At 37.1% G+C, this 21190-nt stretch overlaps 1 protein-coding gene across 6 annotated transcripts in view; it reads left to right on the top strand.

The window, feature by feature from the left end:
• Positions 1-21190, top strand: part of LOC113504776 (RNA-binding protein Nova-2-like) — a 44558-nt gene that overhangs the window by 7000 nt on the left and 16368 nt on the right. For all 6 annotated transcript variants that reach the window (XM_026887214.1, XM_026887212.1, XM_026887213.1 and 3 more), the window contains exons 2-3: positions 10833-10987; positions 20213-20366. In XM_026887214.1, the coding sequence (XP_026743015.1) occupies positions 10833-10987; positions 20213-20366 (309 nt within the window). The remainder of the gene's footprint in view (positions 1-10832; positions 10988-20212; positions 20367-21190) is intronic.

The following is a 21190-nucleotide window of genomic DNA, read 5'->3' as shown; positions in this document are numbered from 1 at the left end:
TCTACATACTTGAGCAGTTGGACTACGTCATATCTCAAGGTGTATTAGATCGATACTAATTAAACTCATTGGTCATACATTGAGGTTTCTGTTAGAAAAAAAATGAAACGGTTTTTACTGATATTCCAATTGTAGCACGAAAGTCAGGATATCAGCGATATATTATGTGAGATATACTGTCTCCTTAAAAACCTTGAGTTTCTTTTGTCGTTATAAAAATGCCAACCTAATGATAATGTATAAAGCCTTAAGCCGGCCTATCGATCAAAAATGTTAATGTTGGCACAAGATTTGACATTTAAAATATTCTCGCCTCTATGAGTAACCACTCATATGGTATGATTACTCAACACCCTTCTCCACTTTATTATAATGAACATAAAGGTTATATTTGCTTGTGTTTTACATAACCGTACATAGAACGTACAGTTTATAAAAAGATATCTTTTTGTGTAATTCAATCGAAATGTATTCGCATATCGATTAAGTTGCGTCACGGCGTCTAGTTGTCACTGGTGGGTCCTTGGATGTATTGTTTTATACATCGGACATTATACATAGGACTACATATATCACAATATTTCTCATAGCATCAAATGCATAAGTCTAGAATGTGAGAGATCTGAGAAATTTATTTTGGCTCTACTCCACTGACACTAGTAAATAACTTTATTATGTTTACTTAAAATGATGGCATGTTGTTACGTAACTTTCCATCTTAAAGTAAATGAGCTAGAACGAAACAATTCATTTAATGTTTGTTCGTATAACTGCAACTGAAACGACTAGGTTAAATTAGATTTTTATGCTAATGAAATCTACTTTGTTTAGCAAGAAAACAGTGGAATACTTATAAATATAATATAGTACCTCACAGGTAATGTTACTGCTTTAACTTTTTTCTTGTCTTAAGCTATTACTGTGTGAGTGTGTGTGTAAGTTCTATTAGTATTACATTAGTATATGTACAAATGACAATTTAATTCACCTAAAATGCTCGCAACGGCGCGAAAGCAATCAAATTACAATTAATGGATCATTTAGTTCCGATATACGGTGGAGTACACAACCGCCTGACGTCGTCGTTAAAACGAATCATTGTCGCGTGAGAGTCGCGAGGTTGAGACCAATTAAACAATATTATATAAAAACATTAGTAAAAGTGATATTGTCTAATTAAATGCTTTGTCTGTGTTCAAAGTAATCGTACGTTATCATTTCAAATTAATAAATATTTTTTAAAGATTACAGACAGATTAAATGCAAAGATACGTATTGCGCCAACCTCCTGCAAAAGCTTGAAAACTGCAGAAGTTATGTTTTTCTCTTTCTGCTTTGCAAAAACCAATTACGGAACTTCATCATGAATATTCAATTTTCATTATTCCTTTAAAGAATCTGCTAGAATTTCAAATGCCACTATTATTGATTGCTGCTTCGCTAAAGCAAAGTTGCAGACCTCTTGACATAATAACGCTAGACAAGTAGACACGGCTGCGGCACGGCGGCATGGCGGCACGGCGGTGACCCAATAGCCACACTACTTGAAAAACTATTCTGTGAATAGCCCTCGGAAAATATCCACAGACAAATCAGATTTGCATCAAATTCTTAAGAACTTGAATTTTGATTCATAGTAAGGCACGAATTCGTTGAAAAATAGCTAAATAGCTATGAGTAAACGAGCTTAAATTCGAATAGCTCGTTACATAACACGTCTTAATCTGAGACATACTCGAGAAAGGGAGCTTAATATTCATAGTCATTGCATTAAATTCCCAAGAGACGGTCAGTCGTCGAGCCCGTACTTAAACTACAGGGTTATAGGAAGGTTCCTCCCCGAAATCACCGCATTACTACATCGATTCGTACAAGTGTTTCCCTTCGTATTAACTGTTCTGAAGTGCGCCATTACTGAGGGCTCTGGGGATTCAGTCATTATACGAAGACACAGGATTAAGGGATTCTAGTTATCTACGAGTACATCTCGTTCTTGGAGTTTTTGTAAGAACAAATTAAAGTTTCGGTAAATGGCTGGAGATTGAATTGTAATTACGAGGTTTTAACATAAAATATTAGTTAGGAAGTCATTAATTATTGGAAATCACATAAGAGTTTGAGCTTCGCCATTTCGACGGTCACAATTTTATAAATAAACGCGACGGGAATTGGTTCATATATTTTTGAGGAGTAAAAGGATTTAACATAAAAAAAGTACAGTACGGACCAGATTTTTTGTTAACCTTAGTCCGGTTGTCAAATCTACAGCCAGTTTATCAAGTGTTGCCATTCAATGATTTTCAGTACACTGATGACCGGTACATATATCATGATGCTTATCTGACTTCGAATCGTGAGAACGATTGAGGAAAACGTGGCAAGTATGCGAGCGTGTAGCCCGACGTCACTCCCTTTAGACTTATCCAACACTCAAAGACTAAGGTACATACAAAGACATTTAAAAACTGTTCAATTTTGAGCCTGAAGACATGCACGATGTAAGCAAAAATTACAGAAACAATTTGCTACATACTTAAATAATAGTTTAACTGCAAAGTGTCTATAAGTAATTGTTTCCAGCGAAACACAATGTCGTATTTCGCTGGAAATCAACCACTTCACCTTGTTGTTTAAACTAGAAAATTATACGTACTGTGCTTCATGATGCTAGCTATAGGTATCGACATTTCAATGTCACAAAATTACCTCAGCAGCCGGAAAACTTGTGCTTGTAGGGAAACTTTATTGTTATTTGATCTATAAATACACCCGTTAAGAGTCCCTTAAAGCTGTCCCTCAGCTGAGTAAAGTTTCCCTTCTCTCCCTTATTGTCTTTACCAGATTTCTTTAGTCAATATAAACACACCTATTACTTGTAGGTGTGTATAAAACTTGGCTACCGATCAAAAAAGTTTGGCTCAACCGGAAATACATACTCTCGCTACATACCGGGGACGCTAGCTTAATGAAGATGCATTACGAAATGTCTTGGTGCACAAATCTAATCGGCTATGTCCACTCTACACTACAGTCCTATCCAGACTTGAGATATACAACACAAGAGATTCTTACGCCATTACTGTTCAAATACAAGAATACTTCACTTAAGTGAAGTGGCCGCGTCGCCAGGACACTAGACATTCATCTGCAAGACAAACATTTAAGTATCGATTCGTTACAATCATGTTCCATAATTTTAAGCTCTTTTAAACGATAAAAATAGAGCCATTTTTAAGATTTTTAAAAACTATAGTTATAGCAATTGGTACATACCTACTTAGTTTAAAAAACCAGCCAAACTCAAATAACCTCTTCTTTTTGACGTACCATGTAACTGGCTGAAACGCGATACATTCGTAACGCTACAAAAATGCGTAACACAAAAACGGTACTTCAAGTGGCGTAATAACGAGTGCACCTCGCATTTATCCATGCAATTATCACAGTGTATTAGATGCACAGGTTTTTCCATTATTCCACTAATGACATAGAACCTGCTTGGAAACAATAAAGGTTAATTGTTAATTAATGTTGCATCGTGAACTACACAGTTAGTTCTATTGTTCTTGGCTGTCGTTAAACTGGTCGCTTTGAAAACCTAGCTTTATAGTGCCCATGGTCCACTCTTTAGAATTATTGCAGTTAAATGTCAAAATCGTAAAACAGTAATTTATGGCACGTAATATGAGGTGCAACATTTTAATAGTTTTCAGGGTAAAAACAGAACAATACCTGCAAACTTCGATTTAAAAATGGTATTGCATATTTTAAGTTGTTTAACGTATTATCCTAAAAACGGTCCCATTGAATATAAAAGCAGAATTATTCAAACAAAAATGGGAATATTTAAACGATATAAAAGCTGCAAGAACAATAGATTTTTATTTGATAGCCATTGCGCATGCTAACGGAAGGACGTTCACGATAAATTGTTAGCGCACTACAGTAATGTAGAGCTGTTATTATTCGTGATGACAGACACTGTGAAGGAAGACTTACGAGTACCTTTGCTTTATATTAATAGCTAGCCGTGGCCTACTGTTTAACTAAGGCCTCCTCGCTACTGGGACGCCTATCTTCACCGTACGGACAAAGTTAAACAGAGTTTATTCTGCCATTCAACGTCCGAGAGCGGTTTCGTGAATTAATTCTGTTAGCATTGAGTTGCGAGTGTTTTTGTTGCAGATGAAATAAGTCAATGTAGAGCTCCATAGTGTCTTTTTATATCTTGTAGCACTTACAGATGGACGTAAATCTCTTTATAATAAAATATTAAAGTTTGTTGACTTCTTTTGGTAGCTAATTAACTTAGCCTTCATTAAAAATATCAAGTATAATAAATAATCGTTTTTCCGCAAGATAACAGACACTTTTTTGAATTGGTACTTAGCATTACAACGCAAGGCGATCCGACTCTAACAAGGCCACTGCCGCTTCTATTGACGTAAACATGCGACTTGACACAAATATAACTTAACACACAAATCTCATAATACAATTTAAAACAAAATAATACAACTTATAAGTAATATTCTAAAATTTGTTTACCGAACAACCTTGCCCGACCTCGAGAAGAAAAAAAAAGCACAAAAATGTCGACACACATTCGCTCATCATTCGTCGAGGAACTTGTCAGTCGCACGTCGAAGATATGGAGCTGGTATTTGGCTAAGCACCCGGGGCCTTGACCCAAAAATAACAAAACATACGTCTTGACACAGTCACATCTAATAGAATAGTTTTTGTTCTACTGTAGCAGCTATTCACTATTGTCTCACTCGGAGATCACTTTCGGTTTTAGTAACCGCGTGTGGGACTGCTACGGTTTACGTAGCGCTGTGACGTAAACTCTGACGACATTACGAAAAAATCTCTCATAGACTCCAAACTCGGCGAAAACCTTTCATCTCTGATTTTTAAAAAGTTACTGCCTTCGTGTAGTTTCGGAATAGTAGCTCTACATTTATGTGTGCTCAGCTTTACTCAGTGTTTGCGCTCACATAGTCTTGTGTATCTTCAACTAAGTCGGGTCTCCAAAGAGCTGTGTAAGCCTGTCATGTAATAGTCGCGACATTTAACTCTTAGTCCCAAAATTAACATACACTTATCGCAGTTATGCGGATGTATTTTGTTATGTCATTTATAAGAAGCGTGCGAATTAATTGTGCAAATAAAAAGGGAAAACGTGTTCCAAGGCCGATCCTATACTATCATTTATTAAGCAACAACGTGGTAAATATTAATTAGGAATAAATAATTTAATTATGCAAAGTTAATTAACATTCGACTCGGTCTATCTGTATCTGACACGTATAAGACATTAGTTACAAGTACAAATAAGTTTCATTTTATTTGCCTTTAATAGCTGTAATAAAAACGTTATCTTAATGACATTTCGAGTACTAAATCTATGTAAATTGTACGATAACATTAGCGCTCACCGTGTTCAGATGTGATGTAGTCGCATCTCGCATCGTACTCAGGACCTTGCTCTCATTTCTGTTAGCTCATAAATGTGGGATCGTATCACATTTATTGAGTTATTCTATTCTTTCCAAACGCTCGCAATTTACCGAATACCTGTGGTTTCCTAAACAGGTTTATTATGCGACATTGTGGAATCTATTAAGAGCTCTATCTTCTAACGAAACATGTGCTGCCATCTATCGGTTGATTTACCACTGAACAAGTTTTTATGTAGTTAAAAGAGGAAATATAACATTTTTAACTGTACGTTTAAAAATAAAATTTAGTTACAGAAATTCATTAGCAAAATTCATGTTTACCCGATGACAGTTTGACATTGCCCGCGGTAACTATTAAAATAAAAAGACCGCTCTGAATAGTTGACCTACATAGTAGTCAACGTTAATGATTTATAACAGACTCGAGTACTTAATATTCTAGTGTTTCATAACTGGCAGTGTAAACACGCGGAATATCTTCGCGCGAAGTACTACAATAACTCAATAGCATGTATAATTGGATAATAGTGATAATCTTTCTTTATGAGTGCGGCCTTGCGCTGACCGAGTGGGCAAGCCGGCCGCGTGCGGGAGCGCCCCGCGGCCACGCGCCGACACAACTCGGCCGGACAGCACTAGACAAATGTTCGAGCCGAATGCGGCGACAGATTTCAATACTGCTCGCATTTGTGCCAACGCATGAACAACCTACCTATTTCTAACTAGGTACTGTTTTTTGGCCCACTGTTCTCAATTATCATAGCATTGGACTAATACCAAGCTACAATATCTTCGTTGGGCGATAATGGGCTCTAAACTGTAAAGTGTATGATATAGAATGGTTTGCATTAGTTTCCAATGCTTCAAGGTCAAGGGAGTTACTCAACAAGACCGGTTGTGTATGACACTGTGCCTGTTCGTTGCATAATTTCCCGCGGTTGGTGTTCTCGCCAAAGATGCCTCGACACACTCACTCGTGTAGGTATTTCTTCCATCTTTTCAATATCATGTATTTATTCAAGACAGGTTTTAGTTTGCGTCAAACACGAGTTATATGTTCAATATTATGCGATGCGGTTAGCATAATGTAAGGCGCCGTATTTACTGTTTATTTGTTAGGAAAAGCGAGCTGTAATGTAACACCGTAAGTAGGTGCCTCGTGGTGATGACCTTGGATCTAAACAGTTGTTATTGTGTGGCATCAGGCGATAACTCTGCACTTTGTACTATCGATTGAAAAGTTAAACGCTTAGGTTCAAAAGCGTAGCCTTCAGCTGCTAATCACGGAGGCTTCAACAGAAGTGGGGCACGTAACGTTCAAAACCTTGTTTACGTTTGAAGATGCCTTAAAAGTGTATGAACCGTCACTTTTATTACTTATTTATCTTAGCAGAGGACTGGAACAATAAATTCGTCTCACGAGGTACATCCTCCTCCGCTTTCTTGTAGTTGCCTGACGTCACTAGGCTCCGTTTAGGAGCTCCACCAATTTGTAGGCACCCGTGCCCACCCACTAGCGTCGCTATTCTTAGAATACTGATAGCATGGCAGGTTTATCTAAGATTTGAGGAAAATACTTACACTATTATAATAATGCAAAAACTTTCCTCCAATCATTTTAAGGTATCTAAGGTTCTTTAATTTATATCGGCTCAAAATGTTGTCGTGTTCTGGGATTTAAACTTGTTTTCAGAAACAACTCAAATTAAGATTTTTGTTTCGATTTCAACAAACAACTGTCATTAGGGACGTCAGCATTTAATATTAAAAAACTTTTGAACAAACAAAAACAGTTCCTTGCGGGATAAAATAATGCCGCTGAAACATTTTGTATTCAAGGCTCCAGAGAGAGCCAGAGAGTTCGGGGCTTCTTTAGTCAAAAAATTGATCAAATTTATTTTTGGCTCTGACCTGACTTGCTTAGTTTCAAACATTTTCGTCATATTATAATTAGTTTTGTTCGTAGAGTTTATTACCAAAGAAGGCAATCTACAAGGAAACTAAATATTCGTATAACGATAAGAATTAATTCTAAAACCGAGAACGTTATAGCTTGATCAAGGCGTTTGGAACAGGAAAATATAAATATTAATCACGCTATATATTTGAACTCAGATGCCATCAAGGTAATTAACTAATTCCAATAATAATTCGTAAATAATATCTAAATAGCAGAACAATATTATAATTTTATGGTGTGCATTCTTGAATTTGGCATTTGGTGTTGACAATAACGGCATTATAAATAATAATTATATTACCTTTCGCATTGTCATACTTCCTACACGGCAGTAAACTGTACTCTTGAAGCATATTTCAGTAAAGAGCAATGAAGCAATATTTATTTTAATGTATTCTGTTAACTGTTGCTTCGTGTATAACAAATTTTCAACATCGAAGTCGGCGTAATCCTACACGACTCCGCCTAACAGAACTAACAAGCTAGTTAGCCTGCACACACGGCTTCAGCCGTATTTCAAACCTGTAGCATTGATATTTGCAGCCCCGAGGCAAATACAAGACGGAAATTGGTCAATCCCTGCCATTGACGTATTTCCGCATGTTGCGATCCTGTTGCTGCACTTGTCAGGACTATTTGCCTTTCTGCTTGAACAGCGTTGTCAAGTAAAACATTTACATCATACGTACGCTTGGTGCAGCTTTTGAGTCAAATTCGTGATGGAGTATTTCTAACAAGAAATTTTCAATAGGTGCCTTATGTTTGGGAGACGATGGTATTAAGCCCTGTTCCACGGAAAACACGTTAAAGCTCTGTTCGTGCCCGATCGCCGTCCAACAGGGATATGGGAGAGAAGCAATGGATATCGAAACCGTGTTTACGCATACGTTCCAATAATAAAATATCTTTGTGACGAAATTCTGTCAGCAACTTCTACTTCTAGTAAACAACATTTAATTCATACATGTGAGTTTCAGTTCATATATCTAATAGTCTTGTCGGCACAATTAACGGTTGAATAAAACGAAACGAGTCACGCATCCAACATTAGTATTGTAAACACGTTGCAATAGAAACAGCGTTTACCAGGTGTAGCGTAAGCGTTGCATCAGCGAGGAACAAATTAGCTCATCACCCATAATAATCGAGAAACACACCGTAATGTAACTGCATTGTAGCTGATACTGGTTCCGCTAATAGCTGCGTATTTGGTTGAATTTTCGGTGAACATAACGTATAAGCTAACAACCAGGTAGAGAACTCATTAATTTCAAAACCAGAAAGAATTCTCATTTGTATTAGTCTTTCTTCGCCTATCTCATAAGGACTAAAGACAGCGCGAACTAATAAAGTGGATAAACACCATACAGAAATAGAACAATGATTTGTAGTGTTTTGTTTGGGTAACACTGGGACAGCTGCCTTTTACGTCATGAAATAAACAGTGCCAACAAGCATCGTCGTCTTATATACATGGTGTATATTATGTAGCATTATAATCCAAATAACACGTATTTTAAAATATATGTCACACCCTTGTGTTCTTAATTCACAAGAAAATAAAAGTAATCTCATGTATCAAATCACGAATGGTAAATCATTCAGAAACACAATGCCATAATAAAAGTATGTAACAGCCATTATGGTAAAACATGTAAAAATATACAGCTATCGAAGGTTGCCAGACATTCTCGAAATATGTATATGTAGAGTAGATGATTATAAAATCGAAACTCTATTCAAATACATACGTGATAGCTAAAACGTTCGTTAGAAACTCCATTAATCTTCTGTCAAACTTAGCAAATTGAAGTATTGATAAAATCACAATAAAACTTTGGCATAAATAACGCGTGACGAAGGCTTATTCATTTGGGCACAAAGCTGGCCGCCCGCTCCGGCCACACGATCAATAACGCTGAAACACCGGGTGCCGTACCCCATAACCCTCCAGCGCTGATAACCCCTAAACCTTGATTAGGTTGAACTTCCACAAAAGGGATTTGATAAATTGGAATCTGAACGGTAATTGTGCCATTCGGGGCACGCTGCTGCAAAGCTTTAATGATACGTATTTCTCTCATTTTGCCATTATGGTTCTCCAAAATACAAACGAAAATGGATTAAAACCACGTGAGGCACATCGCGTACATAACACAAACAAAAGGTCTAGCTCCGCAGCTGTCAGTAATAAATCCATTTAACTTTTAACAGAGCTGGTTATAGAGATACTGTTAAATTGGAATGTAAATATAGGCATGTTAAAGAGTATTTTGACACTGAATAAAATAAATTGGTTACCTCAAACCAATAAATAACCTTGAATCAACATTCCTTTTAATGAATGTCAAAAATTCCACTTTACAAATGAAGTGCACCCGTATTAAATGGGTTCACATTATTCTCGTGAGCGATACCCCATATCACGATAGTCTGCCAGATTCCGGCCGGCGGCTGTTTGAACGCTATCCGTCATTTTTAGAACTATTCATAAAATGAGGCAAGTGCTCTATTTCTGGATGCACAATATCATACACGTTTACGAAATGTTCGGTTTTTGGCTGCACCTGCGGGAGTTCCATTCGAGTTTCTTCTACCAATTAAGGTTTATTAGAATTAGATTATAAACCTGTCGTCGGACACGTTTTCTTTAGATCGTACCATTAGGGCTTCCATTAACATATTTCGTCAGTTTGTATAGTTTTATGTAACATTTAAATAAACATCATTCAGTCGGAGCTCCTAAAGATTTATGTAATTGGAATATTTATTTCAAATATAGTTTCCAGCTTTCGCCCGGTATAAATAAATGAGCAATTTGCATCGGAATCATCGACATAACTTGATTTGTCTCGGAGCGCTTTACTTTTTGTGAGGACGAATACAAATATGCCATTTACTGTTTATTCAATATTTTTATTTTAACTTTGACGAGATCCATTGGATTTTTGGTAGCGCTCGAATTTGACTTAATTTGGGAAGTTACAGAGTTTGGTACTACCTGCTCTCCCCCAAAGTACAGGGGAGTTTTATGTTCCCGATTAAACAACGGTAATTATGAAAGCTTATCTTTTTAATTACGTGACGGACTTATCTTTGCATCGGGAACCATTGCAGACTAAGGGAGAAGAGATTTGTCGTTCGTTTTCCTCTTGTTTGTGTTCTTCATAATAATATACAGCCTTAATCTAGCTTTTATTCATGGATAAATGTTCTGATGCAAATCTTAACAGAGCTTTACCAGCAGATGATCTAAATACGTAGATATAGTCCTCTATGTTTTATTGTGGCAGGTTCTCGTGTCCTTTGCTTTGTGCCTTCCTATAGAATATCACCCCAAACCATTCCCAGTAATTCAATGTATTTACAAGGAAGAAATGCTAACGTAAGTTATCTCTTGTTCACAGGTACAACGGAGCGAGCTTGCCTGATCACGGGCTCCGTGGAGGGCATCATGGTGGTGCTGGACTTCATCATGGACAAAATCAAGGAGAAACCGGAGCTCGTGAAGCCCTTCCCCGAGGGCGTCGACACCAAAATGCCCCAGGATAGGGATAAGCAGGTATGTTGGACGCTTTCACTCTCTGTTTGTACAAATGTTTGAACATTTCTTTAAAGCAATAGATGGGCAACCGAACAACCGAAAAAAACACATTTTCATTATTATGCATTCTTTATACTCCCAGGGAACGAATATTTTTAGCATAAAACAACCTTCGAAACGTTGTGCTTGATTATACGAAACACTTTGCAATCAGTCGTTTTATTGTAATTAAGCAACATATGCATATTCAAAGACAGTAGGAAATCGCTATTGCACTTTACTGCCACTAAAACGAACTACTTTGTTGACGATAGACTTAATGGCAGGAAACATTGACACAACGCATTATGGGTCACTGCCGTAATGTGCGGACGTGACCTCACCATGAATTAAAGTTCTATCCAAAAATGTATGCACACCATTTGTTTTTTAATGTTCACGCGTTTTCCCTTGATGCTTAGCAAAAAGTATATTGTCAATTGTTATCAGTCCCATTACCCTAAATCATCGCATCACGCGTGTCATGGCGCTCCATGCGGGCACACAGACGCAACGGAGTGCCGCATAAATTGTAAGCAACGCTACGAAACTGAGACAAATGCGAGCCATTTAGATCCAACCCTTAAATAAATGTTACATTCCTTATTCTTATGTAACTTTGCATTGTTTGCAATCACCTGGGAGTGTTAGTTCCCAGTTTGATTTGTTTGCTAAGGGATATTTTTTTCTACTAAGTAAAGATTTGGGCGCGTATTTCATTTATTGTAAAGTTTATTTCTGTTTCGGCGGTGCCTGTATCCGTAAAGAGCAATACTCCAGTGTTCCGCGCTTGCGTACTCGGCTAGGGGCGACGCCGTACCCATAAATCCACGTATTACGCTAATGATTTGTAAAACGTTCTCCAATGAATGATTTTGGCGATTAGAATTCTACCATTGCTGCGCTCTTTATTTTATTTTGGAATAAATAGCAAACAAATCAAGCACATATCTCAAATACATGTGAATACACAAAATGTAAATTGTTTTTGTTATTTCTGTCCAAAATGGCGGATTTTATGTATTCGGTCACACAGATGGTGCGCTACAGATACCCTAAAAATGGCATTAAGAGTATTTCGCTATGAACCCTCAAAAACGTAAGAACCGCAACAAAATGTCACAATTAAGCACTTACGCCGGTTCCCGGGTGGAGCGGGTGACCCCCTTGAACACTTGCGCGCCGCTGGCTGTGCCAAAAGTGTTATATTTACATATTTATTCAGCCTCTTCGCCTTACATTGTTTGTACCTACTATGAAACGCCAGTATGTATGTCAGGGTAGGCAGAGCGAGCCAGATATTATAGTTTGTCTTTGTGCAAATACATCTTTTGTTCTCTATTCTGCCGCTTTCTCATTAGGTTCTGCATTAATTAGAACGAAAAGGCACCCACAGCGGCTTCAGTTAGGCACCACTTACAAAGGTTCTGCTTATACCATGGATGTATCTGAAGTTCTGACTAGTAATTCATCAGACTTTTCCCGTCAAGCACTTCTTTTCTGAACCCTAATAGCTCCTCGTCAGAAATGTATATACACAGGAAGGTACAAAATGTTATCACTCATAATAACTGTCCCTGTGACCACGTTAATGCTTACATCAGCTGACGTTTAGTGCGACGGGTGGGGTTCTCACGACAAGCGATTGTCGCAATGATTTCCGAGCCCATGTCCCGCGCACCGGACTCATGTTTATGCGACCAATAGGTCGCTTGTTTGTTGAGCATATCAGGTTTATGTCTACACGTGTACACAACTACACATGTTACAGGATTCCTGCTGTACAGGTGAATTTATACGTGATTTCAACAGACAATTGTAGCAATGTACATAAAGACAGTAAAATGTAACGACTATACAACAACCAACTCGCGTTTTGTTTAATTATGCCGTAAATTCACAATTTAGTCGCTGTTTCTAGGACTGAACTAGAGCAAAACTATTCCAGTATTCTATTTCAGGAAGAATAGTTTATCCACATTGTATTGGTGACTAAGTTGTAAAGCATTTTCTATGAAGCTAATTCAAACATCTTATACAAATGTTTTGGTCGTGGCGTGAGCGGCGCACAATCGGTAGCCGGGAGCCGCCGACCCGGCTGCCGGAACCTCGCAACAATCCCGACAATAGGCCTCTCGGTACAGAGATCAAAGCAAGCAAACGGAACAGCTATCTAGCCTCACTCACGGCTACTCTTGTACAGCTCTGAAGCTTTGTTCACCTTCCTGTATAGTATTCTCAGGTATTATACTCTCTGAGTAAACATGAAATATCAAATATTTTTCTTTCTCTGATATCTCAGAAGACCCCTTTTTATATTTACTATTTCCCTTATAGGCGTGACTACTTATTTCGCGCTATGAAAAACGGTGAATTATTTTCACATCTATATTTCTACTATTTCTTCACATAATATTTAATTTTCCCTACCGTTCAAGTGAATAACTTTAAAACTCACAAAATAAACATTGAAGTCTTCTGAAGAATGTTTTCGCCCTTGACGGTCTAAACTTTACGGAACAGTTCTTGCGAGAATTTCGACATGACCTGCCAAGATTCTAAATGTGGTGAAATATTGAGAAATTAACTAAAATATAATTGGAAACGCATAAATATAATACTGATGTTTATTTAAAACACAAAAGCTGTATTTCAATACTGTTTCAATCTGGTTGCCAAATAGTGAAGTCCGATTGACAACAGTATTCAATTACATACTAATGTTTTAGTAGACCGCAACAAAGAAACTGAAGAGTGTATTACATGTTTCTATATAAAGTTATACGAAAGACAACTTTACTTCGTTGATATAAGAGTAGCGTCACTGAATATAATTAAAGTAATAGTAAGTGTTTGATATCCATCGAATAGAAAGGCTGTCCTAGCAGATTTCTAATTAAAACATTACCTTCTAAGATTTAATAAAAGAAAAAGTAAAGTTCGCTTCATACACCTCGATGATATTAAAGCATAATAGACACGTTATGAAACCGTTCAACAAATTTCCCCCGTGTTGCCTTTGTTTCTGAGTAATGGTGTGAACGATTTTAAACGGTATCAGTGGCGGCATATTAAATTAGCGTCGGTCGAGGGCAGGCCACGTGTCGACGGCACGTGCTCCACGTACAGATCACAGACGATCGATAAATCATAATTAATGGGAAAAATTACTCGATACATATATGTAACACGTCCATTTTCATATTTGTACAACCTGCCTTGAGTTTTTACCGAAATTTGTAAATGTAAAACAGATCAAATGCTTGTTTGATGTTTATTTGATTGATTTTATATCGTGGCGGGGACGTTGAGATGTTGTATTCGATCATACGAAATGAATCTAATTTAGGTTACATGTATTACGAGTTACAATTTCGTGAAAATAAAAATGGTTTTGTATCCTTTTAAATTAAAATGTGAATAACAGTGTTACCATGAGTGCTTGTTTAATTGATAGTTACACATATCACTATAACAACATGAACGCAGTGCAATGCGCGGCGTTATCTGCCTCACACAGCGACAACGCAGCACTAGATAAAACTAACAATAATCGCCTTTTACAACACATTGTATCATCGTCGTCCTTTCTCTATGATTGATGGTTACAAACATTATGCTGAGTAACGACTGCCATCTGACCCGTCCGTAATGCTTGGCAATCAGGCTGTCGATGACGATAAGACGTCCATTCAATAAGTGTCTTTATACTTAAACCCAGCAATTGAATTGGAATATTTAGACCAAAAGGCCTAACACCAACTCTTGTATTAAAACTATCCTGTTATGGAAAAGAGATGCAGCTATACGCCCTGAAGTGTGCCGTCTCTCTTACAATACTGTAACAATCATTTTTTTAAACTTCCATTATATATAGGTACTACTTTTTTGTAGACTCCTCGTCAGCCCAAAACGGTTACACATAAAAAGTGAAAATTGAAAACAGTAAACAAATGACCATCATTCGCTTTTATACTGTAAAACGGCGTAAACTGATTACGTTGTGTAATTTGATGTGAAAACATTATCCTGTGTGTACAGCAGGCCGGCAAAATGAAAATCAAATTGTGATTGTAAGCAGAAACCGTTTAGCGTGATATCACTCGGATTAACATAGAAATGGCCGCCCGCCGTTAACTGTTAGCTTTGTATTCATAGATTATATCGCTTTCTTTGCATATAAAGGAACGCTTGTGGGTTTAGGTCATTATAATTACACCTCTGCATTTTCTAATAGTTAAAAATATATATATTACGTATAATGTAACATTTTCCCACTTGACTCTGCACAAATATTATGCATAGCGTCCAAGCTTTGTATCTTTAAATTATCTCATAAATGGAGTTACGTCTAGACGTCTAGCTCTGCTTCATGATTCCATTTGCAGTGATCCCCAGCGACATTAACGAAAGGTATGTCTTGCAATGAAAGACAGACATCATTTCGTACCGTTAAACAAGAATACAGTTCTGAACTAATCTTGTTCTGCCATGTTATCCAATATTTGAATACTTTGTTCTTCTGTTCTTGGTATGCCATGATCCATAGTAGCTATCAAAAAGTACATCAAACATACGAGACTTACAACTTCGTTCCACTTTTCCAATTGCTTGCGTATCCACAAAAAAAAAAACAAAAGAAAATTGATTCGATACGGCTTCAGGGTAAAACGAAACCTTTATGGAATGGAATCAAGCAACAAAAGTAAACCGATCTGTTCCCAGTTGTTACGAGTCCGAGATGTTACTCGTGCCGCGCTCCCGATGCCGATGGGGTAATGGTTGCATGTTTAGTACCCAAAGGTTATCCATGGCGTGTCTGCCGGTGCAGCTAACATTTCAAATCGACCTCTAATACCGAATCGATTTAGTTTTTTAACGATTGAATAACACGTACAGGAAGTGTTCGCTTAAATTTTTTATGATTAGAAAATATTTATTACCTCTCCAATAGCGAAAATGAAAGGTCCGCTACTGATAAATATTAAACCTAATTAGAAAATACTATATGACATCAAATTACAATGATAGTTAATTTTGCCTCCCTCTACCACATTCTAGCGCAAATACCTGACTAGGAGATCCTGCAGTAATAACCAGTTAAGGAGACCTTTTGCATATTAATGTGACTCCCGGTAAATAAGTATGGACTTTAAACTTTACTTTCTGCTCTTCATTTGCACACGGTCGCTTAGGGAAATACACCAGAACATCCCCGAAACCAGCATTACTTCTAAATTCTATTTGGAAGCTGGTTTGTTTAACCGTAAATAAAGACACCAAAAAGTCTTTGATGTCATCTTTTAATTCATAGAATTTTGTATTAATTATCAAATAATAATCCGACAATCAGTCCAAATTAAATTTCAACGTACATATATTTATTCGAATTAACATCCTCATTATGATCCATTAATTTAAAATAGTTTAGCTGTAAGGAGGTCACAGTAAATAACCTTATTTTTTCGGTGTTCGGGAACTATTGTCGCGGACGAATCCATCGATCTTGCTTGACGTGTTGATTACTTGGCTTTTTGGGGTGGATGTAATGGTATCCAACTTCTGTTTCATCGTTTTTATAGTACGTACTTGAAAATGGTTCTCAGGGAATTTAATTTCAGAATAATGAATTTCTTCTTTAATAGCATCGGAACTTTTAAATAATTCCTAATGGTCCTTTGCTTTGCATATTATATTTACATTGTATTATATTTTTATCATTTTCTGTCAATGTCTTCTTAAGCTCTTCAAATGCAGGGACATTTACGATAGAACAATATAAAATCTCATCAAATTTTCTAACCAAAAGCATTAAAATATTATTACGGCTGTCGACATGTACTTCGTTAGAAAATTAAGTCTGAATTATGGAGTAAGGTGTATGCGGCCGTGGTCGTGGTTGCCATACAGTATGCATATGTATGTATGAGCTTCCGTTCTATTAGGAGACTTAAATAAATCACGTGAACGTTGCTAGGGACATGTACAAATGGATTGTATGTTCTCTTCAATGTGATTTCATGTAAACTTGATTATTTGTGGCCCGTGTTGTTTGTGTTTACTCGCTCGGTTCGTTCGATACCTAAGTGCTTGGTGTATCTTGCCGGAGACTCTTGGATACACTTGTATACTTGTAGAGAAATTCTGACTTTTATATTTGCGGTTACACTGCAGGAGACTTGTTAACGTTTACTTTAAGGTTGTCTTTCATCGCATTCATGTTATTTAATATCAATAGATAAGTCCAGGAAAAGCCGTTTTTTGGTGATGTGTTTACACTTTCAATATACTTAATTAGTTGTTGAACTGTTACATCCTAAAGACCTATTAACGGAATAATGTATGATCTGACGCATTGTCTAGCATTTACAAGTACGTTTGCTCCACAATACATTGTAAGTGCATCGAGTACTCTAGCAACTAATGGTCATCGCAAGGTCAAACGCGGACGAATCACGTTGCGTCTATCGGCGAACGTAATTCATTAGTTGGCGCGATAAACACCTCTGTGTCATTTGTACTAATCAATGTTGTTTCAACATCCAGTAGTTAGCGATAAACTGTAGCTGGACTATCTTCGATCGAGTTAGCTGTCAATGTCCGTCAACACTCCTCCCAAGTGGAAACATCTCAATTGAGATTTAGGCTTCACTGAATTCGGGCTTACTTCAACGGCTTCATTAGTCACATTCAAGATGGTATCTACGATGTTAAAGGCAAACAGTGTCGCTGTGCGCTGATACCGTAATCCCCGAAGAGACAGGCCTGCTTCGGTGTACGGTCGTCTGAAAGCGATTGTAAGCGTTATAAGCCCACGTTATATTCAGGGATGCCATCCCTGGGTACAGCATAATTCGCAGGCGATTTACTAAATATTTGAGAGGGTTGGGTATTATTTGACGTAGTTTTATATAGAAGTAACGTTATGATACTTTTTTATTAACATAAGTATGTTTGGTTTTCTTATGTCCACTTTGATGAAGGTTTTATCCTTACCTTGGGATCTGAAAACATTTTATAAAGCTGTGATCCTATTGCAAAAATTCATTAAAAATAAAGAAAAAGTAAATAAACCAATTTGAAAATAAAATGAAAATGAAAAACCCAATTAGCCCTAGCTCTGTGGCAATAAAACTCGGTTGGTAACGTGTGAGCGACGCTGACGAGGCGTAACGTCTGTGCACGATTAACAATCGGCGTGGCTTATGTAATGCCAGCATTATTTTATTACAAGTTATCTTCTCGCCTGATTACCGCGCCGGAACGACGATATCGGCGGCTGTGACCGCCGCGCGGCCACGTGCCCGCCGAGAACTGCGAGGGTCGAAGATCAATACCGTATAATAAGTATAGATTAAATATAAGAAAATAAAAAGCTTTTTTGGACTGATTTGTAAGCATTTACGGTGAAAAGCTTGTCCTGAAATATCCATATTTAAATCTGCGAACAAGAGAAGCATTATCATAATACGTTTTATCAGATCTTATGCAGTTAACAGGGACTTAGACCTCTTCTCCGGATAATTATCTCCATCCTATTAAAACCCGTAAATTTAATTAGAATTCTTAAAAAAATCCGTATTATAATTAAACCTCAGAAAGAGCATACCTCTCTGAACTCAATTCCTCGAACTTAAAAGCAGGCGACAATTGTGCGGGTCTCGTGAAACAGATCAGAGTTAATTAATGTTCCTAGTTCCAGCTCTGTTATATAATACTAGTTCTAATTCTACTGAAGGTACCTAGAAGTATCATCACTCATTGGCTCCTGTGTCAAGGCTATTAATCTATTATCCAGCCTTTGTTGCCCGAAGACAATTTATCCAAGGATCGTGTTTCCATACCCCATGGTACGTTGACTAATGGTACCATCAACAACCTATACCTACAACTCTGGTTGCAGACTATTAATAGATACAATTAATAGTTAGAATGGCGAGGTGTTGGTTAAAATACGTGTAAGTGTATTGTTGAAAACGCTGTCGACGCGCGGGGAGGGTTAAGTATGTTTGTTAGAACATTATCGTAATCACCCACGTGTTGTGGTTTTGGGACGTAGTATGCCTACCTAGGAGGGTTGTGGGTTAAGGTTTTGTTTCAAATATTATAATACAAAATCCGAAGCACGCCTCAAGTCTCCTACCAATCTCTTTATTTTTTTTAATTTCCATAAACGATTTTTTAGTCTACTGAGTCTGTTTGAGCAATGACCTTAGCGATATTCTAATTGAAGTCGAAAACATCGCAAAGTGAATAAAAGTACTTTCGTAACGTCAAACCAATGTTTAGGCAATCGATCAACATTGAGACTCTATGAATAATTCATATTATACAATCAAGCATCCTATTACATCAATTCAAAATTGCCAAAAGTACTTGTGGTAGCGAGGCGAACCTTTCACAATTATGGATACTCCGGCATCACTTGTTTACGCAATATCATTTAACATAAAATCATCTTACTTTTTATGGAGCTCCTATTTACCCTTTGTTTTACCGTATTTTACCATTTTGAGAACATAAAACCCGTGCTACGCTGAACTTAAAGGTCTACAAAATAAAATTCAAGCGCGAAGTAATGTGGACTCGGTTTTATTTTACGTCGCAATCAGCTCGCTCGGTAACATAATTGGATTTTTCTGTTAGAAAAAGCTAGATTACGTCGGCGAAGACTTAGACCGATAGTCATTCTCAGACCCTTTATACCTTATGTTTTATGCATTAGTTTATAATTTATTTTAAATTATTTTCTTCTATTAAGTCAAGCAATAAACATAGAAAATTTATTACTTCTAAAACTATTATTTTACACTATTCTGTAAATGTTACGTGGTAGTTTGTAGCCTTAACTTGTATTAATTATACCAAGACTATGGAACGGAATTGATTTCTTTTATTAATGTTGAAGCTTACGCAGACTCCAAATATTAATTATAAGAATTAGGAAAATCTTCGTATAATCGCATAAATGCTTTGTATCTATCTGCCTAGCATTTGGGAAATTAGTTTGGCTTAAATATATTACTTAATACATAATAGATGTGAATAAAAATTGGCGAGTCACCAACTTGGTAACGGGGCTAATGGCAGCTTATGTAACGCGAGCCAATTCGGGGCAAATCTTCCATTCATTTCATCTCGCAAAAACACAACCTATTTGGACATTCCACGTCACGCCCATTACCGAATCCATGGTGTTTCCAGGTGAAGATCTTGGTGCCGAACTCGACGGCGGGTATGATCATCGGCAAGGGCGGCAACTACATCAAGCAGATTAAGGAGCAGAGCGGCAGCTACGTGCAGATCTCGCAGAAGGCCAAGGAGCTGTCCCTCCAGGAGAGGTGCATCACTGTCGTTGGTAAGTCACATTACAGACTGCGACAACAGCTATTTCCGCCGACATCATGAACGGATCCGCCGGTCTTGTAAACTATCGTTGTAGAATTGTATTATTATCATTTACGCTATTTCATGATAATATTTAAGGATGCCGAAAGTGAAAGATTTACGACTTTTTTTTGGCCCCATTTTCTGGGAGCTTGTTTCAAAAACTAATTACAAATCTAAAAATTGTTTACATTTCATTAAATCTTATGAGTTGCTTTTGATTTCAATCAAAGATCTGGTTTTCAGTCGTGTATCTACCGCTGCGTAACCGGGGTTCACTGGCTTGTTACTATATTTGTTAACAAGAACACCATCTGCGTAGTTAACAGCAGCCATCATGGCCAATATCGTTGATACTAATCTGTACCAATTAATTAAAATATTGTTCGAAGTTAACAAGAAACCCGTTTATTAATTTTACACTGTTATAACAAGAGAAGAGCGCCTTAAATTGATAAAATTAAGTGGAGCACTCCGAGGTGCAAATAGGTTCTTAATTAATTGAAGACAGGCGGGAATCTTTGATGGCGGGCCTCGTTAGATAAGCACCTCCTTACACCTGTTCATTTGAATTTCACCACAATTTGGTAGCCTTATCATTCGCTGATTAGTATTCATGCACCTTTAAGTAGCTAAGGCAGAGCGATTCTATTACGAAACGATGCCTTATACAGTCTGTTTTAAAGGTTTTTGTCTTGAAATATAGGTAACTTTCTTTATTATTATGGTAAACTTTTTTATTTATACTGCTTAATATAACTGTGAAATATTTATTAGACTTAGACTTATTAGACT

Source organism: Trichoplusia ni, chromosome 23 (genome assembly GCF_003590095.1).
Source record: "Trichoplusia ni isolate ovarian cell line Hi5 chromosome 23, tn1, whole genome shotgun sequence".
Lineage (NCBI taxonomy): Eukaryota > Metazoa > Arthropoda > Insecta > Lepidoptera > Noctuidae > Trichoplusia > Trichoplusia ni.
Note: the sequence above shows the minus strand (reverse complement) of the source record. Positions and strands in the feature narration are given on the sequence as shown.